At 44.4% G+C, this 27,859-nt stretch overlaps 1 protein-coding gene across 1 annotated transcript in view; it reads left to right on the top strand.

Moving 5' to 3' along the window:
* The window catches only part of ptprsa (protein tyrosine phosphatase receptor type Sa), a 454,642-nt gene that overhangs the window by 294,472 nt on the left and 132,311 nt on the right, over nt 1-27,859 (top strand). Inside the window, 5 exon segments of the mRNA XM_071342488.1 lie at nt 11,905-12,015; nt 24,646-24,915; nt 25,108-25,689; nt 25,857-25,993; nt 26,197-26,341. Coding sequence (XP_071198589.1) covers nt 11,905-12,015; nt 24,646-24,915; nt 25,108-25,689; nt 25,857-25,993; nt 26,197-26,341 — 1,245 coding nt within the window.

Below are 27,859 nucleotides of genomic sequence, written 5' to 3'. Positions count from 1 at the left end.
ATTCCTTCGCTTAGGCTCTGAGAGGAGGAGGAAACCTACAATTATTATTTGTCTTCCTGTTCCCTTCCTGTTCTCTTCCTGGTCCTTTCATGTACCCTTCATGTTCCTGTCCTGGTCCCTTCCTGTTCTCTTCCTGGTCCTTTCCTGTTCCCTTCCTGTATTTCTTCCTGGTCCCTTCCTGTTCCCTTCCTGTTTCTTTGCTTTCATTGTTTTCTATAAATGATCATGACGTTTTCTTTCACTATTCAAAATGTCTTCTTCTCTTCTTCCCTGGAACCAATCGCTTTCAACTTTACAACTCCTCATTTTCCACACACCCATTTATTAAATCTTCCTCCCTATCCCCTCTTTAATACTCAGGATCCACAAACCTGCTTTATTAACCTAACCTTAACCTAACCCTAACCTAACCTGACCTAACCTAACCCCACCTAACCAAACCTTAACTAGTAACTCCTTACTCCTAACTAAAATTCTGACTTCAGAGAACAAATAAACCCACAAGCTTCTTGCTGCCCTTGAACTCCAACTCTAACAACTTAACAGTCCCAAACCCTGTTCCCCTTTCTGTGTGATTGGATATCTCTGATATGAGCATTTAAAAAGGATGCCATGTGTTGCAGGTTAGCCATGGTATCCATATTTCTAGGGATGTAACATCCATGGAGATTTAAAAAAACTGTCAAAACATCCAAGCTCAACACTCACACCTCCCCACTGCTGGCAAAACAAAGAAGCACTCTGAACCCAGAGGAGGAAGAGCAGCCCTAGAACAGAATCCATTATAAATCACATCTTCAGGTCCAACATGGCTGACACACTTAGGTTCTCTGTACTGCTATGAAAGACAGGGGTTTGTGTCTGTGATTGTAGCTCCCTGTAGTCACACTGGTACACAGGTCAGGAATGTAGAGTCATTCACATCAGGCTGCATTAACCTTTAACCCCTTCTTGCGTTGTGTACTGCGGGCCCGGCACTAAGTAGGGCACCTCCGCTGGGCTGGCGCCGCCCTGGTGGCGCTCTCAGGGGGTAGCCCAGGGCAGAGCACTGTCAGTTTGCTATTCTGACTCATACAGAGAGGGAGGGAGGGAGAAAGAGAGAGCAAGAGTGGCACAAAGTAGAGCAAGAGAGGCACAGACAAGAGGAGGAGCATCAGAGGCACAGGCAAGAGGAGGAGCATCAGAGGCACAGGCAAGAGGAGGAGCATCAGCGAGGCACAGACAAGAGGAGGAGAATCAGAAAGACACAGATAAGAGGAGGAGCGTCAGAGAGACACAGACAAGAGGAGGAGCGTCAGAGAGGCACAGACAAGAGGAGGAGCATCAGAGGCACAGACAAGAGGAGGAGCGTCAGAGAGACACAGACAAGAGGAGGAGCGTCAGAGAGGCACAGACAAGAGGAGGAGCGTCAGAGAGGCACAGGCAAGAGGAGGAGCGTCAGAGAGGCACAGACAAGAGGAGGAGCGTCAGAGAGGCACAGACAAGAGGAGGAGCGTCAGAGAGGCACAGACAAGAGGAGGAGCATCAGAGGCACAGACAAGAGGAAGAGCATCAGAGAGGCACAGACAAGAGGAGGAGCGTCAGAGAGGCACAGACAAGAGGAGGAGCGTCAGAGAGGCACAGACAAGAGGAGGAGCGTCAGAGAGGCACAGACAAGAGGAGGAGCGTCAGAGAGGCACAGACAAGAGGAGGAGCGTCAGAGAGGCACAGACAAGAGGAGGAGCGTCAGAGAGGCACAGACAAGAGGAGGAGCGTCAGAGAGGCACAGACAAGAGGAGGAGCGTCAGAGAGGCACAGACAAGAGGAGGAGCGTCAGAGAGGCACAGACAAGAGGAGGAGCGTCAGAGAGGCACAGACAAGAGGAGGAGCGTCAGAGAGGCACAGACAAGAGGAGGAGCGTCAGAGAGGCACAGACAAGAGGAGGAGCGTCAGAGAGGCACAGACAAGAGGAGGAGCGTCAGAGAGGCACAGACAAGAGGAGGAGCGTCAGAGAGGCACAGACAAGAGGAGGAGCGTCAGAGAGGCACAGACAAGAGGAGGAGCGTCAGAGAGGCACATACAAGAGGAGGAGCGTCAGAGAGGCACAGACAAGAGGAGGAGCGTCAGAGAGGCACAGACAAGAGGAGGAGCGTCAGAGAGGCACAGACAAGAGGAGGAGCGTCAGAGAGGCACAGACAAGAGGAGGAGCGTCAGAGAGGCACAGACAAGAGGAGGAGCATCAGAGAGCGGGAGAGGAAAAGTAGAGAGGCTGAGTGAAAACGAGAGCAAAATTGTTGAGTAAAATTACATACAATGGCAGAGACTAAGAGGAATAGTGAGAGGGTATGACAGAAAATGAATAACATACTAGGAGGTTGACCCTCTTCCCACTCAAGTCCCCATTTCAGGGGGACCTAGGTTTGGTAGCAACTCAGGAGAGCCACACTACCCCCAATTAGGTGCCATCCACATGCCTATTATAGTGCCTCTGGCCAGCCTCTCTGCTACAGAGTCCTGGTAGTCTGGTACCAGGGCTGTCAACTGTTTGGCTTCCCAGACCGCAAGGTCACTTGGCTGGGAAAGGGCTATGTGATCTTAGCAGGCACATTGACTTAGGTCCAATCCTCTTTCGACTCCCCTTATCAGTGTTAATAGTGGCAATGATAAAACATAAACTCCAAGACCCCAAACCTCTCTCCAAGCTCAGATGCTGCTTTGTGTTCCCGCCTTAATATGGCTGAGGAGGAGAGAGGGAGAGGAAGAGAGGAGAGTAAGAGAGGAGAGGAGGAGGAGAGAGAAAGGAGGTGAGAGTGAGAGGAGAAGAGAGGGTGAGGAGGAGAGAAGGGGACAAGAGTGTGCCCACCATACCAACTTTCTGTTCCTTTGTGAGACCAGCAGTGGGAGGTCTTTCAAGTCCCAATGAATAAGTTCCGTTGATAAAAAAACTCTAAAACACTTTGATCATGACGGCCAATTAGCAAGGAACTGGTTGATTCATAAAAACAAATAACTCCTACTAACGTTAATCTTTAACTAAACTGTTGTTTTGTATCTCTTCTTCCAGAGGGTACCCCCATCCGAGGTAAGACTATAACTAACAACACAACTGAACCTTGACCTCTTATCTAACCAGATTGAATCCATTCTTATTCAAATGAAGTGACTAAACTGAGCTAGCTCCTTCTCCAAAACAAATCAAGACTTTTCTATTACCAGCGAACGGTCATCTTTTTGTCCTCTGTGTTCTTTGTCTACGTGTGTGTATCTGTTTTTTTTCCTATTTTGTGTTTCATTCCATCCTTGCCGTGCAATTGTTTAATGTGTGTGTGTGTGTGTTTTGTGTTTGTTTACCTCTGGAATGTGAGAAGTACCGGAAAAGTTGCAATCTGGTGGAGCGATGGGTGTTTAGCAGGAGGAAAATGGTGGTTGGGGGGTTATTAGGGATGGTTGGGGGGTTATTAGGGATGGTTGGGGGGTTATTAGGGATGGTTGGGGGGTTATTAGGGATGGTATGGGGGTTATTAGGGATGGTTGGGGGGGTATTAGGGATGGTTGGGGTTATTAGGGATGGTTGGGGGGTTAATAGGGATGGTTGGGGGGTTATTAGGGATGGTTTGGGGGTTATTAGGGATGGTTGGGGGGTTATTAGGGATGGTAGGGGGGTTATTAGGGATGGTTGGGGGGGTTATTAGGGATGGTTGGGGGGAGAAGGATGGTGGTTGGGGGTTATCAGGGATGTTTGGGGGGAGAAGGATGGTGGTTGGGGGTTATTAGGGTGGTTGGGGGAGAAGGATGGTGGTTGGGGGGATTATTATTAAAGGTGGTTGGGGGGGGGGGGTGGTGGTTGGGGGGGGATGGTGGTTGGGGGGATTATTAAAGTTGGTTGGGGGGAGAAGGATGGCGGTTGGGGGAGAAGGATGGTGTTTTGGGGTTATTAGGGGTGGTTTAAGGGTGGTTGGGGGTTATTAGGGGTGGTTTAAGGGTGGTTGGGGGTTATTAGGGGTGGTTTAAGGGTGGTTGGGGGTTATTAGGGGTGGTTTAAGGGTGGTTGGGGGTTATTGGGGGTGGTTTAAGGGTGTTTTGGGGTTATTAGGGGTGGTTTAAGGGTGGTTGGGGGTTATTAGGGGTGGTTTAAGGGTGGTTGGGGGTTATTAGGGGTGGTTTGTTTGCTTTTGACACTGACATTTCAAATGTTTGGAGATGTTGAGGTGAGTTTTGCAGGGGTATTTGTTCATCTCACCAGGTTAATGATTGCTGGGTAAACTGTTCAGCCGCACACCCCCCCCCCCCCCCCCCCTGTCAGCCCTTATATCCTTTCCCGTTGCTATGACCACATTATGTATGTTAATGTTCAGCCTCTGCTCGACCTCCTAATGAGTCGTGGCAGGAGACACTCTCAGAATGTGGTAAAAAAACATGCATAAATGACATTTGGTTTCCTATCCCAGTTGCTGCAGTGTGACGTGGTCTAGAACGGAAATAGGCGATGGGTGTCTCTAAAATGGCTGTGGCCACTGCATTAAACAGCATTCAAGATGTATTTTCCAAACCAAATGATCGACTATAAGGGAGAGGATGTCACAGTTGAATGTAACACAGGAAATTATGGGAAATGATTGCTACCACGGCGGAATGTTCCTCCCATCTCTCTTCTCGATAATCTAGTTTGGGCACAATTGATGCAGTTTCTCACCAAGGTTGATATTTTTACTGTGTTGTTTTAAAGTCATCTTTACTGTGTTTGTAATAAAATTGCGTTCTTTACAGGGATAAGCAGGTAGGTAAACATCCCATTTCTCTGTCAGTATTTCACCTCATTTTTGGGGGGATTGGGCCAACATCGGTAGGCAGGAATGGGTGGTGGGGTGTTATTATGACCAACTGGTTCATGTTTTTGTTTGTTTCCTTTTTAGCTCTATAATTCTGAGGTGATGCTAGTATTCAGTAGTTGAATATATTCCTCTGCCGTATCTTTTCATTGACATACATGAGAGAACCAATAGACATTAAACAAAATGCAACTACTCCACATTCCATGAAGGAGAAATCCTTGAACCACGCAAACAGAGCCTTGCCTGTAAACCAGCGAAGAACCATGCTCATAATGTCTGGCATAAAAAAGGTCCCCCATAAATCAAATTGCGGTGAACAAAAGTGAGCGTGACTTATGAACTTTTTCATTTACATAATGAGATCAGTGATCCACAACAGAGATTTCCCCTCACTACCGGAGTTCTACTGCCAGCTCCACCACAACTGCCAGAGGTGATTTATAGGGACGCAGGTGGTTTGTGGGGATATCAAAGCAAAAGGGTGGTGGGAACTAGGCTGAACCAAAAGGAGTGGGAGGAGGAGGGGCGATGGACTGTACCACCTGTTTTGAGGTTTACGAAGGGGTGATCTCTGGATGTCAGCTCCACAGACACTAATGTCCCTCTAAGCCACAACAGATAATGTGGTACATACAGGTGGCTTGTTTCGTGTGATTTACCTCGTTGTGTATTGAAAGGGTTAAAAAGCGAGAAAAGCTCCAAAACTGTGACCAAACTACTGTTCGCACAACTGTTGCCATGCAAGAGTGCCTGTGAGAACTGGTCTGTATGAAGGCAGTGAACTCCCTACCTGAGAACTGGCCTGTATGAAGGCAGTGAACTCCCTACCTGAGAACTGGTCTGTATGAAGGCAGTGGACTCCCTACCTGAGAACTGGTCTGTATAAAGGCAGTGAACTCCCTACCTGAGAACTGGCCTGTAGGAAGGCAGTGGACTCCCTACCTGAGAACTGGCCTGTAGGAAGGCAGTGGAGTCCCTACCTGAGAACTGGCATGTAGAAAGGCAGTGAACTCCCTACCTGAGAACTGGCCTGTATGAAGGCAGTGAACTCCCTACCTGAGAACTGGCCTGTAGGAAGGCAGTGGAGTCCCTACCTGAGAACTGGCCTGTAGGAAGCCAGTGGAGTCCCTACCTGAGAACTGGCCTGTAGGAAGGCAGTGGACTCCCTACCTGCTTCATAATAGGTTTAATGAGAGAGTTACAAGCTGCCAGATGGACGGTGACAACATTGGCATCATGTTTCGGAGTCCCCTGCTGGCGTGCTCACGTCCAACGACCTTGTGGTGGCGGTGGAGCGTGGCCCGCATGACAGCGAGAGAGGAGACACCAGATTTGGACAGACCTGTCACTTGTCCCTGCTCCTGTTATTCAAACACACTGCTGTCTCTCTCTCTCTCTCTCTCTCTCTCTCTCTCTCTATCTCTCGCTCGTTCTCGCTTGTTCTCGCTCTCTCTCATCTCTCTCTCCGGATACACTCTCTCTCTCTCTCTCTTTCTCGAAAGTACACTTGTCACCGTTCGTAACTCAGTTGGGAAAGCGTTTTTTTCCCAGTAGTCTGAATTAGTTGTTTAGTATTTAAAGGTGTGGCTTTAAATGAACAGAGAAATGTCTATGAGAAAATTAGGTGAGAGAGGATGTTGAAAAGAGGACAAATAAGAAGTGCAGAATACCAGTGAGAAGGATGAGAATTGAACATAGTAGAAGAGAAAAGGCAGTAAGCGAGACTCTCTCTCTCCTGTTCCACCACCAGGCCTGGACAAGCTCTGCAAGCAGTGTTAAACTACAGCCAGCCATCTTGTTGATCTCCTAAACAAATCAATCAGGGCCTGCCAGCCCGCAATAATTGAATTACCCAAATGGGACTGGAGGGGTTCACATGGCCAAGCCTGCACATAATCGGCAATAGGGTGTGCAGCCTGTGGCCACGGGCACTTTCTGGAATTAATTATCTTTCTGTGCCAGACCCCTCCACTCCCTTACCCTCTCTCTCTCCCTCTCTCCTTTGTCATCTCCCTCTCTCGTTTGTCCTAATACACTAGCGTGTGTTTGACTGTCTAAAACCCCCATCACTTCCCCCCCATTCCTCTAGTGATGATGTTGTGTGGTGGGGGTGAGGTGGTTGTCTGAGGGGAGTTGAGAGAGGAATGTCTTGGAAAGGGACCTATTTTTGGATGAGCCAGGCTATTTGGGTATATTTGGGAGTAGGAGCCTCAGGTATTGTAGTAGTATCAATACAACATAGTGGTGTCTAGGCCCAGAGCATCTCAACACCACTAGTTTCGACTAGCTGTCTCATTTATAACTAGTCCAGCAGTGACGGACTGTTCAATGGTCGACCAATAGATTCTATGACTAATCAGCCATGAACATGGCCCTTTAAATGCATGGTATGGCAAGCACGTCCCTTTCCCTAATGACATTGAACAAAGTAGACGTGCGCCCCGGAAAACTTTATTACTGTCATTATTGTTGTGCTTGTGACAAGGCTTCACAGCTGGAGAGGGTTCGTGGCGTGCCGCAAATCCTGCTGCAAGTGAGCTTTAGTGACGTGTTTCAGGGGCATTTTGCTTGTGTCACTGTAAATTGCTGTTTATCTTAAAAATATACGGCAGGTCTCTATCTGTAAGCCCCCTTTGTGTGGCCATGTGGAGCTTTGTGCACATAGCCAGTTGCTGGCACGAAATATTTTTAGCTTTTATTATTTTGTGTAATTTCTTTTCTGTCTTAAAACGCCAATGGCCATGCACACACTGCAAGCTACAGTCTGCCAGGCGGCTGGCAGGGTTCTAGGAGTGCAATTATGCAAAATACACAGAAAATAGTCATTAAAAACCCAAAGACTAAGGGGAAGGAGGGAAGGGATGGGGTGGTGTGTCAGGGAAGGGGGTGGATAGAAACTGAACATCAAAGACATTTTGTTTGGATTCCAGCATGTTAATAAGAGCTTTAGGCCCTATTGTCTTTAACGACGGTACCCTCAGTTGGCCAGGGACTGCCTGGTCAAAAAGACTGAAATTACCAATGTATTATATTGAAGAAGAGGGGGAAGCATAGAGAGGGAGAGTCTTAGTCACAGTGGATTCATGCGAATGGTATTTGAATAGAAATTATAACCATTATATACAATAATGACGTTCTTTGGCACAGGCAGACACAATTTGAGCAGACTTACCCAACAGAAAGGAAGTGCATGAAATGTATAGCACCAATGCAATGAGAACCATTGATTAGTTTGACAAGATATTTCCAGCTCTGTTCCAGGAAGAGATTTTACAATAAAGTGACTGACAGATGGAGGAAGAAAAGCGACTTGAAATAGAATAAAGTCGTTATTTTGCCTGCTCTTCCCAGCTTAAGGACTCTGTACTCGTCAGATGTACTTTGAAATAATGGCTGCAAATATGTAATGAAGTCATTGCAGGCTCTAGAACCAGCTGATGGCGCCTAGCAAAGAGTCTTACTTAAAGTAGTGCAGCGCATATAAAAACACACATACTCACTCAAAGTCGCTCCTCGAACTGAAAAACTCAATCCACAGGAGCCTCTCGTTGATTTTAATTAGTGTATAATTAATTAGACTTTGCTGATGTGTGTAGTCATCTTGAGATTCTCTCACTTTGAATCAGTGAGGTTTTACACGTACAATCAATAATACTAATTGATTGTTTGTGTGTGCTTGGGAAAGGTTAAGAATTCATGTTTCAGTTGGCATCGGAAGCTATTAGGTAGAAAATGATTTTAGTTCTATTTGTTTTGGTACAGGAACTCTCAGAGAAATATAGAAACAAATGCAACTGTTCCGTGTCGCTCAGTTGGTAGAGCATGGCGCGTTCATCAGTAGGGTTGTGGGTTTGATTCCCACGGGGGACCAGTGTGAAAATGTATGCGCTCTACTGTAAGTTGCTCTGAATAAGAGCGTCTGCCAAGTGACTGGAATGTCAAATACATATTTGCTCGTGTTAAAGCACTTCATTGGCCAGAGATCTATGGTCACAGGCAGAGAATGTCTTTCTCCCTTTGTAATCACCCCATCTGCAGTAGAACCCATAGGATAACCTTTTGGTTCCATGTAGAAGCCTTTTGTGTTCCATGTAGAAGCCTTTTGTGTTCCATGTAGAAGCTTTTCCACATAGGGTTCTACATGGAACCCAAGAGTTCTACCAACAACCAAAAAGGGTTCTACCTGGAACCAAAAAGGGTTCTACCTGGAACCAAAAAGGGTTCTACCTGGAACCAAAAAGGGTTCTCTTATGGAGACAGCTGCAGAAACCTTTGGAACCTTTTTTTTCTAAGAGTTTATGGTTTATTTAACCCAAGTGCTTTATGGAGCCATTAAAAAATGTTTCCCCGGTCTTCAAATAGCTGAAAGATGCCAGAACTGAGGATGCAGAGCTGCTACTGGCAGACGTTTTTCTGGAACTGTCTCTTCCCAGAGTTGGACTTCACATGGTTCTTATTCAACGGCCCCCCTGCTGCTCAACCGAGGAGACCTTTGACCACGCTCCAGCCCACCTGCGGCGCTCTGGCACTCGCTGTGCCAAGCGCACATCAAACAGATCCATGTCAGGTCCACCACCTGCGTTCATGCAGGTAGACGGTTTCAGTTTGCTGGACGTGAGCACCATGCCAGATAGGACTCCCCATTGGGCATGAGATGAGCCAATCTGAGGTGTTGGAGTGAAAGAGAGAGGAGAAGGAAAAATAAAGAAGAGAATTCTAAATGAATCTAGTTTCATAGTCTATTCTTACGCTCTTGCACATTCTCTGAGCTAGAGATCTTAGGTGGACATTGAAGGAGGCTGTCAGAGTAGAGGAAGTAGTATAACACATAGCTGATTATAGGGACCTGTTTACACCTGAGTGTTAGGGGCACTTTAACGTGTTAGCTTTCTGCACTGATATGTCTGTGGTGTAGTTTCTGGCAAAGGAGCGCAGGCCCAGTGGCGTATTGATGTGCCTTGGCTAAACTCTAACGAGCGCCGGCGCTCTGTTTGTCAGTGAGGCAGGGACGGCAATCTGTCAGTGGGCCGAGCCAGGTAGAAACCCTAATGATATCATCGTCACGCGTTAACAAGGAATCATCTGACACCCATAGTTTTACTTCTGTTTTCCCATCCACAGTATTCTCCAAACGGTTTACTGTGTTAGATTGAGCCACGCTTCAGTTCCCAATATTAAGACTTGAACATGAACCTGAGCTTTGCATACCATCTTTTACCTGTCGTGTACTAAGGTTAAAGGTATATCTTTAGTGACTGATGCGGACATACACAATTAGTTATCTCACTAGTTAGGTTTCCATCCAATTAGTGACAGTTTTTCATGTGAATATTAAAAAAATGTGCACATTATGCCACAAGGTGTTTCCATCAAACTGACTTGTTGCGGATAAATTGCTGTGGAAAATACTTTATGGGGGCTTAAGTTTCTATGTACCGAATAAAAAGCAGTAGTTCAATGTGTTTTCATCACATTAACAACTCTACCAATGGTGTAGTGGCATATTGTCTCTATTCCATCCAATAAATATGACCGCTGCCCTGGAGAGAGAGGGGCTATTTGGGACGCACCCTCCCCGCAGGCTTTACTGCGCGTCCGCAGAGATGATGGCAGTGTGGCACTTCGGATTGCAAGTTTACAAACAAATGGATGCTTCTTCGTTCAAGCATATAAGACTTACAGACTTTCTAATATAAAAGATGAGAAAAACGAAAATGTTCCTTTATAACTCCTGTAATCCTAATACCTTTATAAGTGCAATAAATAAAGCCTATTGTGTGCAGTAAATTCAAGATATCATATGAGTAAGTGCGAGCAAGTGCAGTCAAAAAACTATACCGCTCCCCCATCTAATCAAGACTCCTTCTCGTAGGCCCGACTTCCTCCCTCAAATAACCTTTCCTCCTCCCATACCCACCGGCCGCACAGGGGTATTCATCTCCAATAATGGCTTCACACTAATAAGTCAACTAATAATGCTCAGGTTATTGTATACAAATACAAATTAGCCATATGGCTTTAACAATCCGGACCCTAATTGTAAAATGCACAAAATGCATAATCTATTACCTAAATATTTTATCCCCAAAAATGTTGCGATAAATAATATGGAAAAGAGCAATATCATTTTTATTTGATAATTGCAGCCAAACATCAATCATCATGTCACCAGCATTCAAATAAAACCCTCAATATTTATTGGAAATTTGCATTAAACTCATCACTGTTCATCATATAGGCCATAACCACCGTGAAGCTCATCATAACTTTATCTGCCTTCATGTTTTTTCCACATCGTAGTAGCCTACAACATAGCATATCCTGGCATGACTCCAAGTTTACTTCGACATGATGGTTTATTATATCAATATTTGATTAAGGAATTTCCATTGCAATTGTCACATAATTAATTTTACAGACACAAAAACATTCCACCACGTCGAACGAACAAATTATCCGTCAACGTTTATCAAAATGTACCTACACATCCTGTTTCCATCACACCTGCTGTGATTTTTAAATTGTTTTTATACGTTGTGACTTTACTCGCTGCGGATGGAAACGTGGTTAATGTTAGCTATTATTTCCGCGGTGGGGCTGCAGCGAGTATAGAGACGCTGTGATAAGCAGAGCACTTCAGGATATGAACTGATGAACCATTTGTCTGGAGATCTGCTAATGACCCCCTACACTCCTTCAGTGAATTAAATTTGTCAATCCACATTCGATCTTAGCCTCTCAGCAGCCTGTCTATCACACCTCTGGCACACCAATGGGTGTTTTGAGGAGAACAACATTTCTGAGTATCCTTTCCATCCACATTCAACAGCAAATGTATACTTTTCACAAATGTAATTATTATAATTTTGTTCATGGGTTAGCGAAGCTTGGGTGGGACGCTGCTTGTCACAGCAGTATGCATTAGTATTAGGAGAAACATTTTGAGAAATGTATGAGGGATACTTTCCATTAAAAAGGTTTCTGACTCTCCTGCCATTATGTAATTACTAATACTGTTATTCCCCTCCCTCTTCTTCTCTTTCTCTCTCTCTGTCTCTCTCTCCTTGTCTTTGTCGGGTGTTGTCTTTCCCAGGCGCCCTGCAGATTGAGAACAGCGAAGAGACGGACCAGGGGAAGTACGAGTGTGTGGCGTCTAACGTGGAAGGCGTGCGTTACTCATCCCCTGCTAACCTATATGTGCGAGGTAGGGTGCAACAAGGTGCCGGAGGCCAGAAAACCTTCTACTCCGTTGACAAAAAATGGCCGCCAGACGGAAGCTCAGTCTAAGTGCACTACGAAGTAAAATGTCAACAAATGGTGACCAGGGGGGAAATACAAGTCCTTAACTTAAAATAGGGCACTATTGTGTAGAAAAATCTGACTTAATAATATAATTATTGTGGAATTGATACCAGTATTGTTCCCTGTAAATGTTAATTTAACTTGCAGTGATGGTGGAGAGTGTTTGACTGTATCCCGCCAACTAACCCTCCCCGTTAACATGTTTCGTTCAAATTGGTATCTTTTACTCTTGATATGCTCCCTCTCTGAAAGCCCCATCTACCCTAAATAGCAGATACAACATAGAAAAGGGATGCTTTTATGACCAGCAAGTACGTGGTCAGTCATTTGTCAAGTACGTGTGTGAAAGTTATAGTAGGCTTAGGTTTGCTGTAAATCGCCCATGTGATTAAATTTTCAGGCACAGGAATATGACGGTAAGTCTGATTTTGATTGGGTCGCAAAGCCTAGTGCAGACCAATCAAAATGTCAACCCCAGTCTACCTTTCAGATGGAGAAAAAAGGTTTTGAGCTGCAGTAAGATGCCTACAGCACCGCTATAGTAGAAACAAGTAGAAACAATGACTTGTTGTGTACTTGTTCTTCTTTTATCCATTGATAGAATTCCCACATTTACTATTTTGGAATTTTGTCTTAAAAATATGTCATTTTAAAGGGCTATGTTCTGAAATTGTGAAGATATGAAGAACAATGAATCTGAGGAAACATTTCAGTTTCTTACAAAACAGGCGATGAAGACAAAAGTTACACCCTACTACTAACTCTAAAAGATAATGAATCCCTGTCGAGGCAGATGCATCTTTAGACATGTGTTATTTATTTTGTGCATATTAGAAAAGATGCCTTACATATCTGCTCAGTATGTACCGGCAGTGTACCAGATAACTTTGTTCCCACTAAATAATTCACAAGTCTTACATTATAAAATGGGTCAGGGAGCTGCCTTTTCATTATTGCTGTTACTAATGCCATATTACCACTCCTCTATAATTATTATTATTTAACCTTTATTTAACTAGGCAAGTCAGTTAAGAACAAATTATTATTTACAATGACGGCCTACACCGGCCAAACCCGGACGACGCTGGGCCAATTGTGCGCCGCCCTATGGGACTCCCAATCACGGCCGGTTGTGATACAGCCTGGATTCTAGCACTGAGATGCAGTGCCTTAGACCGCTGCACCACTCGGGAGCCCCATTAAAGGTCCATCTTAAAGCTTTTGTATAATCTCAGCCAGTAGTTATGAAAGTAGTGCTCACGAGCCAAAATGGCCCCCCGAAAATTGTGCACAATGTGTACTACGTCATTTATGTCGCATGATATGTTACGTCCTGCAAAAAAATACAATATGTTATGAATTTTTAAGTGCTTAAGATACCGGACTGCATCTCTAAGTGGCCATGCCGTCTTTGTGATGCTTTGGTACTCGGAGTCAAGCAGCGTATGTCCTCTGTGGCAGAATAAAAGACCCACTGGTGTGATAAACAAACATGTATTGGGAACGTTGTGTAGTCTTAGAATGTATAGAAGAGTTCTATAGTCAAAATGGACGTCATGTCCTCAGACCAAGCTTTGTTCCAGTAACTGAGGCGATTCCCAAAAGCAACAGTACCTTTTTATTTTCCTAAAAGCCCAGGACGGTCAGTACAGAAGACCGAGATGTATCCACACATGTTATTTGTGATTGTATCAACTGTCTCTTTTTGGTTTTAATTTATTTATCAATCAATTCTAATATTTGATGTTGACTAGTATGTTTTGTTCACAAATCAAATTGCACTTGAAATTAGCAGCTCCAGTAGGGATCAAACCCCAGGTGAACATTACCCAATATTAGTATTGTTTAGAAGACTGTAGCCACAGACCTGTCCATTGTCAAAATGTCACGTTTTGGCTTGTTCATAACCACCTGGTTGAAGTAAATATATTTTATACTGTAGCTGCTAATTTAAGCACAAATTGTGTCCTATTGGTTATTTAATTTTTTACCTTGGGTTGTTTCATTGGTTTTCTTTATTTTCTCTGTATTTTCTTTCCTTCTCTAATGAAAGCAAATATGCCCACCATGGGTGGCTAAGGAGCTTGTGAATTTTTATAATGATGATACGCTTGATTTGACTCCAGTGGTGGCCCACTTTTCCTAACAGGCAACAGCGCGGCCACTGGGGTGAATCTGATTTTGTTTTTGGGTCAAATCTTATTTAAGTGGCCAGGCAAGTTTCGTAAAGACGGCTGTCACTGATAGCAGAGACAGAGAGCCGAGGAAAAACCAAAGAGAAATGTAGCTGCAGCTAAACGCCTTGAGGTGGCTTTTTTTACTCTCTCTCTGTTTCCCCTATTTTTCTCTTCTCCTCATGTCATTGTGTTCTGCATCAACCCCTTTTCATCCCTCAGAGCTTCGAGAAGGTTGGTGTGTTTTTGCTTTTTCACTTTTTTTACCCACATATAACAAAACAAAAATGTTGAAAATCTGAAATCTATTTATCTATTACAAAGCTCGATTCATTACTAATTTGAAGAAATTCTAAACAAATTATATCAAAACTGCTAAATATTTCTGATGGGCAACTTTCTTTATTCTTATTCAAAAGAAGAAATGATTCAAACAAACCTGTTTAGTTCGGGTTTTGTTTATTTTACCTTTGCATTGTGGGGCCTTTTCTCGTTGGTATCCTTTGGTATTGCTTCTGCTCTGAAAGCTTTCTTGCACTTGTTGTCATGGAAACGTACCACTTGGAAATAACAGGGCCTGATGCATGATGGGAGAATGTAACTACGCTTGCATGCCTGAACAGAATTCCTTTGGCCGTTGTCTTTTCTTTGTGCATTCTTTCCTGTTTTTTTTGTTTTGTTTGCCAATTTGTTTCACACTCTCTACTTCTTCTGCTACCCACACACTGTTTACCTAATTGACACCTTAGTTTGCTTGTTCTTTTAGTTACTCATTTTTGTGTGGTGGTGTTGGTGTTGTGTGTGTGTTCCATTGTTTTGTTCTGTTTTTTAACTTCCAAAAAATTGTTAGTTGTGGTTATTTTTTTTGTGGTCAGGTTTTTTTTCTTAGTTAAAGTTGTTGCTTCTTGAATCCCTTTATGATGTAATAATAAGTGTGAACATAGCCAGCGTTCCTGTCATCTTGCTTATAACAATCCATTACTGAACATTAGACCTGATTGGGCTAGATTGGGTTTCAGTGGAGATTTCAAGATGCCTTTTACAGTCTCACGAAGATCAATAGCCGATATATAATGACTTCTGCATGGGTTTGTTATTTTCCAATGAAGGCAATCAGACACATTTGGTTTGTCGCCTGACTGCTGCCTGTCCTTCAGCATTCGGCAGACTCAATCAAACTCTGCTTTATTATTCATTTCGTCGCCTTTTCAGCATGTCTGAATTGATTTTCAGATTGATGCAAGGCAGGGCAATTTAAGGTTCTCAAATTGGACATAAACAAATACGGAGCGTTTTTTTTTGATGTGTTTGCGTTATAACTCCTGATCTAATAGCGAGGAGAGAATGACAAATTAATTGCAGACCAATGCAAACTTTGTTTTGTTTGCTCGTGTCTAAATTGAGTGTCTTGAATCTAGCTTCCCATCAGCTTTCGAAGGAGTTTTCAACATAAAGTGTTACAGTCGGTGTGTGTGCTGGTTTTGGAGCAGCAGATTTTTAAATGAATCAGAGACAGATCTGTATTAAATCTCATGTCACTGACTGCAGTGAACTTGCCTGTACATTTTACAGCTCCAGAGTGCTTATGAATACATTACATAGATTTTGGGCAAGAGCCGGGTTGTTGGGAGACGGAAATACATGATGTTCAACAAGTTTGTTCGATCAGGCATATCACTCATTCAGGCAGAAGAGATGGCAGACTTGCTCACAAACTTCCCCTATCTGTCTCCTCTGAGAGATATGATGTTTTTATATTTTCTGCACGTTAGATGTCTATATGTGGATCTCCTGAGGATTAGGCCCAAGAATACGAGCTCTGTCTCTCTGTAAAGTGGCCCTGCTGGGTTTGCGAAAGCATGTCCAGACCCACGTTGCGTTCCAACTGCAACAAAATAGTCCCTTTAATAATTGCCACAGAGTGGAGGGCTGCACTCTCCCCTGGTCATGTGTAACCATGCAGGCCGGCATTTACTGTAGGCTGCATCAGAGAGACATAGGGTCACCTCTCTTCCTGTGCGCTCGCCAACTCAGAAAAGGGGAAGAATAAATAATGAAACACTTCGCCATGTCTCCCAGGACTTGGGATTTTATTGCCATTAGTTTTAAGTTTCCTAGTTTAGTGTTTGTCATCGCAAAGGCCTCTAGTGGCTGCTTATAGGACCTGGTCCGGTACTGCCCGCTATTTTAGACAAACCTGATGACATACTGTACTGTACCCCTCCCCTCAACCTAACACTACTGTGGGCAGTGGAACCAACAAGTTGCAGGCGAGGCATTAATGACCTCTCACATTAGTTGCCCCATACACTGCTGTGCTGCGGGGCTCTCAACATGTGTGGTCTCCTTTTGTGTCTCTTCTCTCCTCGCCTGTTTCAACTAAGCCACCACTGCCGTAGAAATCCTCCGTCTCAACGCCGTTCAGCGACACAGTTCATTAGGCAAATGTACATAATCATCTCTTTTGAGCCCTCACTCGTCTCAGACACACATGAGGGGTTTGTCGGCTCCCGCTGTACCTTGCACCAATTAGTGAGAAACAGACACTCTATTAGCAATTGTACCAATTGATGTCTTGAATACCGGAGGGTCGATATTCTCCCATTGTTGTCCTCTCAGAATAAAGTCCTCAAACTATGACATGATCCCACTGAAGGAAATTTAACAAGTGAGCCCAGAAGTCTTAGCCGATGATTAAAAAAATCATTTTTGCAGACCTATATTGATATCTACATATTAATGTAGTTGGTCTGTAGTTAGTGTCTGGAGAAATTGAATAAAAACTTTATCCACATTGTCGATGATGCAGGAACACTGTGCTGACTGCATGTGAATGTGGCAGTCCTACTATGATGCCTGCCTTGTTTTGAATGTGCTTGCATGTCCTGCTGTGCATTTGTGTTTAACTGTCGGGAAAGAAAGCTAGATTACACCTTATTTTCTCGCTGGCCATTGTGGAAGCCAGCCATTTTTGTTTAAAGGAGTCCTGGAGATGATATCCCCCCCTTAAAACCACACACATATATATCTGTATCCTTGGAGCCCTGTATAAATTAAGAAATTTGTATTTTGCAGCACAAAACAGGGATCAATTTACTCCCAGTTTTGGACCTAATTTCTATAGTCTTTCCAATCTGACTAATTCACGGCCAAGCTGAGACCTATCTGCATTATAATTTGGCTGCTTGTCTTCCATCTGTAAGACGATGGAATAGTCAGGCACTATAAAATCTTCTGAACCTCCTGTTTGCTATTATCAGATATCCAGCCAGGATTTCTGTCAGTATCCCTCATGTAATAATCTCCATTTTGATGAGCCAGCCATAGAGACTATTTAGCATTGCTTCAGCCAAGGTGTAGGCAGCCCCATGTGGTTTCTATGTAAATGTGCTCCACGCTTGTAACTTCAGAATCTCCATATCACGCCTGTGTCCTCAGGCACCGAGAGGGTGTAATCTCAGCTTCAAGGTGACACTAAAGGCCACACATTATTTTGGCTTCCCCCCCTTCTTCATTTTGGGGCAGGACAAACTGCCTCACCAAAATGGCCGATATTGTCCGCAGCCTTCTGACCTCCATTTTGTCACTGAACTCCGGCCCCACTTAGAGTTAGCTCAGTACTCTGGCCCCACTCCGGCCCCGCTCAGTACTCTGGCGTTCTCTCTTGACTGCTTCTTCACCTTCGTCCACTGTCAGACCTTTTGAGTTGTATTTCTCACCACATTGGGGCTTGAAGTCCAAATCAGTGGTATATTTTGATCACTAGTCTATATGTGCCTATTGGGCACCTGGTCTTTGTGAATAAGGAGACGTGTCAATGCAATTGGGATTCTTTATTTCTTTATTTTTTGTTGTTGCTAGGTTCGTGTTTCTAAAGGGTAGCATCACAGAGAAAGAGCAGCATTCCCCACATCACTCTATTGTTTGAGAGAGAGCTTACAGTGCCAAGTGCATGATAAAGCCGTCCACTCCACTCTATCCCATAATCATTTCGTATACAGTACGACATCAAGGTAATGGTAGTGGGGTGAGGCATTGACTTGAGATCCAAATGTTAACCAATTGAAACAGCTTTGTCTGCTACTGTCAGCCTACCCATCTCAAGATGTATAGGATATAACCAAGCTGCAGTTTATTGTCTGACCTTGAACTAATGATGCTCTGTTTAAACAGATATCCCGGAGACATTCTGAGGGTAGAACCAATCAGAATTTATCCTAGGCTACGTAAATGCATTAGATTAGAAGTTAGATGATTGTTCCTTTTACGCATGCTTGAAAGACTTGAAAGGAGATTGTTACCCCATTGTTCCTGGGGGAGAGACCTATATTTCAGAAAATGTAACAGTAGAATCTTAGAAGTGGTGGCCAAGGGTGAAAGGTAAAAAAAAAAAAACGAATTCGCTCAACCACCAATGCTCGGTCCATTGTCTGACCTTCGCCCCAAGGGAGAGAACAGAACTGTCAAAACCCAAACTGGTGTTCTCCTATTCCAATGTCCATACAATTTAACCTAAATAGACTTCCCTTGTAAATGTACTTATTTAATATTCAAGTGTTTCGAATTTGGCAATGGTTTTTAAGTGGCCATGAGTCCCCCCCCCCCCCGAAAAAAAAATACAGAGCCTTGAGGAACACACCCACACACTGTGATGTTGGCTATACTGTTAAGACTCAATGTTTTTTGTAGATTTTAAGTTGGATTTCCTTTTCTTTGATTGTGAGTGTGTCCCACACCATGCTAGATTGTGAATGGCATGCTTGTATGGGCTTGGGTGACATGTTTGGACTGTACTGGTTCTCTTGTGTCGGGCCTTGTTAATCTGTTACTCATGTCATGCCCACACCCATGCATGTCCGTGTGAAGAATGGGCTGACCTTTCACCTTTGTTCTTCAATAAGTACTTTTTGGGGGAGAGATTAGGGCTAGGGCCAATACTTTACTTGAAGTGCACTGCAAAACATCTGTCATAAGAGTGACATCATACGTATCTGTCATAAGAGTGACATCATACGTACTAGGACAGAACAGGGGATCATGACAAAAATCCATAAAAGTTATGACAACAGATGTGACATTGTTCTGACTATCTCCTCTCCTGCCTCCTTAACAAAGTCATTTCTGTTGATATAAGTGGAGGGTTGGTTGTGATTCAGTCATGACCTGTTATGAAAGACAATGTTATGCCACCCTTTTGTTAGCGTTGTGATTCAGTCATGACCGGTTATGAAAGACAATGTTATGCCAACCTTTTGTTAGTGTTGTGATTCAGTCATGACCGGTTATGAAAGACAATGTTATGCCACCCTTTTGTTAGCGTTGTGATTCAGTCATGACCTGTTATGAAAGACAATGTTATGCCACCCTTTTGTTAGCGTTGTGATTCAGTCATGACCGGTTATGAAAGACAATGTTATGCCACCCTTTTGTTAGCGTTGTGATTCAGTCATGACCGGTTATGAAAGACAATGGTATGCCACCCTTTTGTTAGCGTTGTGATTCAGTCATGACCGGTTATGAAAGACAATGTTATGCCACCCTTTTGTTAGCGTTGTGATTGGCCACGTCTTGTGAATATGGTGCCTACATTCTTTTCGTTCTTTTCGCAAATAGGAGACCATTTTGGAAATAGTTATTCTTGTCTTAAACTGTGTTAAGCTAAATTTGTTGTATTTTTTACATAATGCATTTGAGTTACCTATTTTACTATAACTAAACACAAAGTAATTCACACAAAAAAATAAGTTATCTTGAAGGGAAATGTGTAGTAACCAGGACTTAGGGCCACATCATCTGATTAGAGCACCTTGACCTCAAGGTTGGGTTGTGACACGCTGGTCTACAGTAGCAATTGACATTGTCAGTGAGTTAGAGGGGTTTTGCTAAGGTACTCTCAAATCAAATCAAATTTTATTTGTCACATACACATGGTTAGCAGATGTTAATGCGAGTGTAGCGAAATGCTTGTGCTTCTAGTTCCGACAATTCAGTAATATCCAACGAGTAATCTAACCTAACAATTTCACAACAACTACCTTATACACACAAGTGTAAAGGAATTAATAAGAATATGTACATAAAAAAATATATATGAATGAGTGATGGTACAGAACGGCATAGGCAAGATGCAGTGGATGGTCTAGAGTACATTTACATTTAAGTACAGTATATACATATGAGATGAGTAATGTAGGGTATGTAAACATTATATTAAGTGGCGTTGTTTAAAGTGGATAGTGATACATTTATTACTCTGGAAGAGCACTGGTGTGGGTGTTTGGGATAATATGATTATCACCCAACGGAGACGATACTCATGTGAGTGAATGCATTATTCATTTACTTTTACACTTACTGTAAAAGGGGAGATACCTCCGTGATGCTGTGACCAATCAATTGCGGTAGATTCTACAGTTCAGATTCTGAGAAGTAGAGATAAACATTTCTTGGATGTCTCCTTGTGCACAGGCTTGGTTTATGTATTAAAGATCACAGCCCAGAGTTACTTTATTGAAATGCACGCTCGGTGGTGTACACAAACAGGTAAATCCTTTTAGAGGAAGTGTGCTGTAAGCTTGAATGGTGCTCTCCCTCATGGAAAAACAGTCAAGGTTATCCGATACTATGATTGAATGAATCCCATTTGAATCGACACGGTGTGTTCGGAATGCCATTCCCCCCCCCCCCCCCTGAACCGTTATGCAGCCCTGGTTTTTGCTGGCAACAAGCCTGGGGATGGGGGGGCAGTTGAATCTCTGATTTGAAGCCCCAGTGTGTGAGACCTCAAACCCACTTCGAGACATGTTTTTATTTACTTTGGCCAGAATCAGTCTCTTTACCCTCTCTTCTCCTACCTTCCCCCTAACCTCACTCCTCTTATCTTCCCCCTACCCTCTCTCCTCCTATCTTCCCCCTACCCTCTCTTCTCCTACCTTCCCCCTACCCTCTCTTCTCCTACCTTCCCCCTACCCTCTCTTCTCCTATCTTCCCCCTACCCTCTCTCCTCCTATTTTCCCCCTACCCTCTCTCCTCCTATCTTCCCCCTACCCTCTCTCCTCCTATCTTCCCCCTACCCTCTCTCCTCCTATCTTCCCCCTACCCTCTCCCCTCCTACCCTCTCCCCTCCTACCTCCCCCTACCCTCTCTCCTTTTACCGTTCCCTCTTCTTCCTCTACCCTCTCCTCTCCTACCTACCCTCTCCCCTCCTTCCTTCCTTCACCACCCTACCCTTCCCTACCCTCTCCCCTCCTACCTTCCTCTACCATCTCCCCTCCTACCTCCCCTACCCTCGCCCCTCCGTCCTACCTTTCCCCATCCTCTCCCCTCCTACCTTCCCCTACCCTCTTTTCTCCTCCCTTCCCTTACCCTCTCCCCTACTACCTTCCCTTACCCTCTCCCCTACTACCTTCCCTTACCCTCTCCCCTCCATCCTTCCCCTACCTCTGCATACAGTACATTATCTTGCCCATCAGTGTCTTGTTTGTCTGTTCCTTCAGTCTGCAGTCTTGTTGCTCGGGTCTGTTCTGTTCTGCCTCGTGTCCCATCTCCTTATCCTCCCGGTCTGTCCTTCTGTCTCTAAGTCTGAGTCTCGGCATATTCTCCATCGTTTTAGTTTTTTACTTCTCTCTCTCTCTCTCCCTCTGGACCTTTCTTGCATGAGTCCCATAGCCTCATACACAGTGTGTGTCTCTCTCACACACACACACACACGCACACACACACACACAGACACACACACACACAAAGACACGCACACGTATCACACACATGTAGATATACTATGCATACTCACATAAACACAAACTATTACCCAACCTAACCCTCTCCCCACTCTCAACCCCATGATCAACTTTATATGACCATTCCAACTACCCCCAATTCTCTCCCATCCTGGACATCCGTTGTGCTGTACCTTTCCCCCAGCTCTTCCTCTACCTCCTTTTTCTCCTGTCTTTTATAGTTCCTCTCTAGCTACTACAGCTGTCCCTTTATGTCCCCTAATAGACAGACTAGTTGTTTCTCTCTAGCTACCACAGCTGTCCCTTTATGTCCTCTAATAGACAGACTAGTTGTTCCTCTCTAGCTACCACAGCTGTCTCTTTATGTCCTCTAATATACAGACTAGTTGTTCCTCTCTAGCTACCACAGCTGTCTCTTTATGTCCCCTAATAGACAGACTAGTTGTTCCTCTCTAGCTACCACAGCTGTCCCTTTATGTCCCCTAATAGACAGACTAGTTGTTCCTCTCTAGCTACCACAGCTGTCTCTTTATGTCCCCTAATAGACAGACTAGTTGTTTCTCTCTAGCTACCACAGCTGTCTCTTTATGTCCTCTAATAGACAGACTAGTTGTTCCTCTCTAGCTACCACAGCTGTCTCTTTATGTCCTCTAATAGACAGACTAGTTGTTCCTCTCTAGCTACCACAGCTGTCTCTTTATGTCCCCTAATAGACAGACTAGTTGTTCCTCTCTAGCTACCACAGCTGTCTCTTTATGTCCTCTAATAGACAGACTAGTTGTTCCTCTCTAGCTACCACAGCTGTCTCTTTATGTCCCCTAATAGACAGACTAGTTGTTCCTCTCTAGCTACCACAGCTGTCTCTTTATGTCCTCTAATAGACAGACTAGTTGTTCCTCTCTAGCTACTACAGCTGTCCCTTTATGTCCCCTAATAGACAGACTAGTTGTTCCTCTCTAGCTACCACAGCTGTCCCTTTATGTCCCCTAATAGACAGACTAGTTGTTCCTCTCTAGCTACCACAGCTGTCTCTTTATGTCCTCTAATAGACAGACTAGTTGTTCCTCTCTAGCTACCACAGCTGTCTCTTTATGTCCTCTAATAGACAGACTAGTTGTTCCTCTCTAGCTACCACAGCTGTCTCTTTATGTCCTCTAATAGACAGACTAGTTGTTCCTCTCTAGCTACCACAGCTGTCTCTTTATGTCCTCTAATAGACAGACTAGTTGTTCCTCTCTAGCTACCACAGCTGTCTCTTTATGTCCTCTAATAGACAGACTAGTTGTTCCTCTCTAGCTACCACAGCTGTCTCTTTATGTCCTCTAATAGACAGACTAGTTGTTCCTCTCTAGCTACCACAGCTGTCTCTTTATGTCCTCTAATAGACAGACTAGTTGTTCCTCTCTAGCTACCACAGCTGTCTCTTTATGTCCTCTAATAGACAGACTAGTTGTTCCTCTCTATACCTATTTTGTTTTACTTCTGCCAGGACTGCAATGTGACCTAATGTGCCAACTGTCACATTAGGTCACATTGTCTCGAGAGAAAAAATATGACTTTTACACAGCATTGAAGTGGGTTTCCCCCCCCCCCTCCCCCCCTCCCACCCCACCTTTTTCTCTCTTTGTCTCTCTCTCTTTCTTAATTCCTTGCGCGCGTTCTATCCCTTATCAGATATGTATCTTTTCCTCTCCAATCGTCTTTGTCTGGGCATGCTAGCGACCCTTGAGTTATATTCCTCAATGCATTCTATCTCAATTTTATATCTGGTTTTGTTATGTATTGTTTACTCCTTGATTTACCTCAGTCTATTATGCATGCTGTCTGTGGGACTGATAGCTGCATCTATCAATGGAACCGTGTCAGATCTTCGAAAGGCTTTGTCCAGTGGATCTACCCTAAACCACAAAAATCTGATTAAAGTTTCTCATCTCTTTAGCCATAGCTTGCAGATACTATTAGAGCTAAGAGCACAAGCCTGTTTATCAATCAGATGCATGTGGCGCCAACTCCAACTATAACCACTCTATCCATAGAATACTATGGGAGAAATGTCCTATTCTTCCTGTGCCGTGGGAGGGGCCTATAATGGCCAACTTCCTGGTTTGCTTTGAGTGGTTGAGAGAACAGGAAGTTTCTGTTTACTGTATGGCATCGATCATACAGTACTCCCTCAAACATTAGACTCTTTCTTCATGGATGTTAACTCCACATTGTAGATGCATATTCTGTCAGTAGGTCAGTTTTCAAAGATGAGAAACTCATAATAGATTTTTGTGTCTTTAATTGTGCTGTGATGGGTCAAATTTTGGTCAATGGAACCTTGTTGCTATGAATCGTTGCTTTAATGTCAATCTATATTGTTGTTGAAGCAGTTCTTGTTAGTTCAGTTCCTTCTCATTATTAATAATTTGTTTTTGTTACTTTGGAAAGTGCGTACTAGAGAAACGTACTAGATTTAGTTGAGTTTCAGTTGTCTTGTACTGTGCTTTTCTCTGTGGATGTAATGGATGCCGTTGAAAGGGTCCATTCTTTATCGGCCTGTCTTGTTACCTCTTTTTCTCTCTCTCTTTTTGACTCCCTTCCTTCACCTCATCCCTCCCTCCTCCCCACTCCCAGTCCGCCGCGTGCCCCCTCGCTTTTCTATCCCGCCGACCAGTCACGAGATGATGCCAGGTGGCAGTGTGAACATCACCTGCGTGGCGGTAGGGTCGCCCATGCCGTACGTCAAATGGATGCTCAACTCCGAGGACCTGACGCCGGAAGACGAGATGCCGGTGGGTCGGAATGTTCTGGAGCTCAACAGCGTGCGAGAGTCTGCCAACTACACATGCGTGGCCATGAGCAGTCTGGGCATCATCGAAGCGGTGGCGCAGATCACCGTCAAGTGTAAGGGGGGGGGGGGGGGGGACGGAGATTCTTCATGGCTACTAGTACTATTGCTGTGGTTGGGGGGAAAAAACAGCATTGAGATGTGTTATGATGTGGCATCTTAATGATAATTATATGTCTGCATCTGAGTAATTTTAAAAGTCCCTCTTCACCCCCCCCCCCCCCCCCCCCCCTCCTGACCTCCCACAGCCCTGCCCAAGCCCCCAGGCACCCCAATGGTGACCGAGACCACGGCCACCAGTGTCACCATCACCTGGGACTCGGGCAACCCAGACCCCGTGTCTTATTACATCATCCAGTACCGCGCCAAGTCTCCCGACAGCAAGTTTGAGACCATGGACGGCATCACCACTACGCGATACAGCATCGGGGGCCTCTACCCCAACACAGAGTACGAGATCCGCGTCTCAGCCTTTAACACCATCGGCCAGGGTCCCCCCAGTGAGCCGGTGGAGACCCGGACTGGGGAACAAGCCCCGGCCAGTCCGCCCCGCAACATCCAGGCCCGGATCATCTCCCAGAACACCATGATGGTGCGCTGGGACGAGCCTGAGGAGCCCAACGGACAGATCAAAGGGTACCGGGTGTACTACACCATGGACCCGTCCCAGCCCATGAGCCTATGGCAGATCCATAATGTCCAGGATAGCATCATCACCACCATCCAGAGCCTGGTGGCATCTGAGACCTACACCATCCGTGTCCTGGCCTTTACCTCGGTGGGCGACGGGCCCTTTTCCGACCCCATCCACGTCAAAGTGCTGCAAGGAGGTTAGGGTTCTGGGTTCAACCCTTCCTATCAACAATTTCTGTGTGGTTTTACTAGGCTTGAATGTGTACCACAAGTGATCCGTTACAATTTTGTAAAGTCCATGTAAAAAGGAGGGTTCACTGCAATGATCACTGTCACTAATTCCATTTCTCTTTGTCTGTCATAGTCCCCGGACAGCCAACAAAGTTCCAGGTTGGTGCTGTGTCCGACACAAGCATGGAGTTGACCTGGGAACCTGCCTTCCAGAAAGAGGGGATCATCAGCTTTGAACTCCGGTACAAAGAGGGCAGTTTTGGCAGTCAGGTAAGATATGGTTGTTCTTTTGTTAAAAGTGAGCTGTGGGAAGAGTGTTGACCAAACTTTTGCCTTTTAGTACTCATAGAACACACTGTTTGAGGAAAGGTGTTCAGCAAACAAGGTGCAAAAAGGAACAAACATGAGGTACAGTAAGCTCCAGTGATATAACATTTCAGTCAAAAGCATGCCTCACTTTTCTCCACCAACAGGTGACCAAAACTTTCAGCCCCACTGCTTCATACGTCGTTGAGGGTCTGCGGGCAAACACGGAGTACTACTTCTCTCTGGCTGCCATTTCCAACAAAGGCATCGGAGCCTTCACCAACGAAATATCCCAGAAAACCTTGCAAGCCAGTATGTAGCCCTTTTGCTCTCTTCTCCGTGTCCTCTGTGTGGGCTGTGGGCGGGTTGATGGGAGTCTGTGGTGCAGGGGTCAACAATGTGTTTGTGTCTCTCTGGTGACCTTTAATCATGCAGATGTTTTGTGAAGACATGAACTCTCTTCCTGGCTCCAGGCTAGAAGCGTGGAGTTAAAGGAAGCGTCTCCATTGTTGCCTTGATGTCGAAGTTCTCATCCCCTTTGAACTGTGAATGTGTTTTATAGGGATATGCACAGGGTTCAAAGCTGATTCTGTTATATAATGACTTTCTTGATTCAATACTATGCAGATCATCTATTGAAAACATGTGATTTAATGGTTTGGGAACAATGATGATTTCTCCCAAAGACTTCAACCTGACAAAAATAACTTTACCTGTTGTTCTTCAGCAGGATAAGAGTTACCTTAGAAAATGCAAAAAGGTGTGATGGTCTTTAACCATTTTTTTACCTTTGGGTTTATATGTCATGGTGCAAACTATGATGCAATTTATCCTCCATTGTCAAACAAACCGGTCAATGTTTCTCAATTTCTTTATTTTCCTTTTCACGTCTGTTCATATTGGTTTTCCTTTGTCAACAGCAAGTCCACTTTAACCCCCCTGACTGAGACACAAAACAAAACTATGGGCAAAAACTGGTTGAATCAATGTTGTTTCCACGTCATTTTAACCCCCCAAAAATCAATGTTGTTTCCACGTCATTTTAAACCCCCAAAAATCAATGTTATGATGTTGAATCAACGTTAAAAACGAATTGAATTTGCAAAAAGCAATCGACGTAAGACCAATTTCTGTTTGTTTCAAACAACTTTTAACCAAAATCCAATGACATGGTGACAACTCAACCAAATGTAAATCAAAACTACGTTGACGTCTGTGCCCAGTGGGCAGTGACTGCCATGGCTTTCTGCTGAACCATGTGTAGAGAGGGGTGAGCTGGGTGTAGGATTCAGAGGACAGGCAGCAAAACCCTCCAATCAGAAGCCTTCACTGCACCTCATAGGCCCCACATCCTGAATTAATTCCAGCTGATCAACAGTGGCCTGTAAAAAAATTACAAATAATCCCAGATGCAAGGAACACATCTAAACACTGCTTGCTAAAAAAATAACCCCACACAAGTAACATCATGGCAAACAGTATGTGCAGGAGAGTACTGATGGCTTACCTCATCGAATAGTCAATGTTGTTTGAGGACTGGAGCTGGTAGTACATTACATGTATATTCTCCCGTAAGTCTCCAGACTTTCTTAGGGGGTTACATACTGTATAGAAAGATTTGAGTTATGTGTTGAGGTTTAATAAGGCGTTCTTATTAGCTAAAGTCATGCTGTTGCTAACTGCCTGTAAACACACACAGTCCAGTTTAAAGTGAATGATGGCAGGACTGTATAGCATTTGGCTTATTTGCATATAGGCCTACTGTGGCTCTGATTGGCTATGGCACATCGGTCTGTGTAGACTCCGGTACTGGACAAGACAGATGTTGTT

Source organism: Salvelinus alpinus, chromosome 15 (assembly GCF_045679555.1).
Source record: "Salvelinus alpinus chromosome 15, SLU_Salpinus.1, whole genome shotgun sequence".
NCBI classification, from domain to species: Eukaryota; Metazoa; Chordata; class Actinopteri; order Salmoniformes; family Salmonidae; genus Salvelinus; species Salvelinus alpinus.
This window is presented reverse-complemented; position numbering and strand designations above follow the sequence as displayed.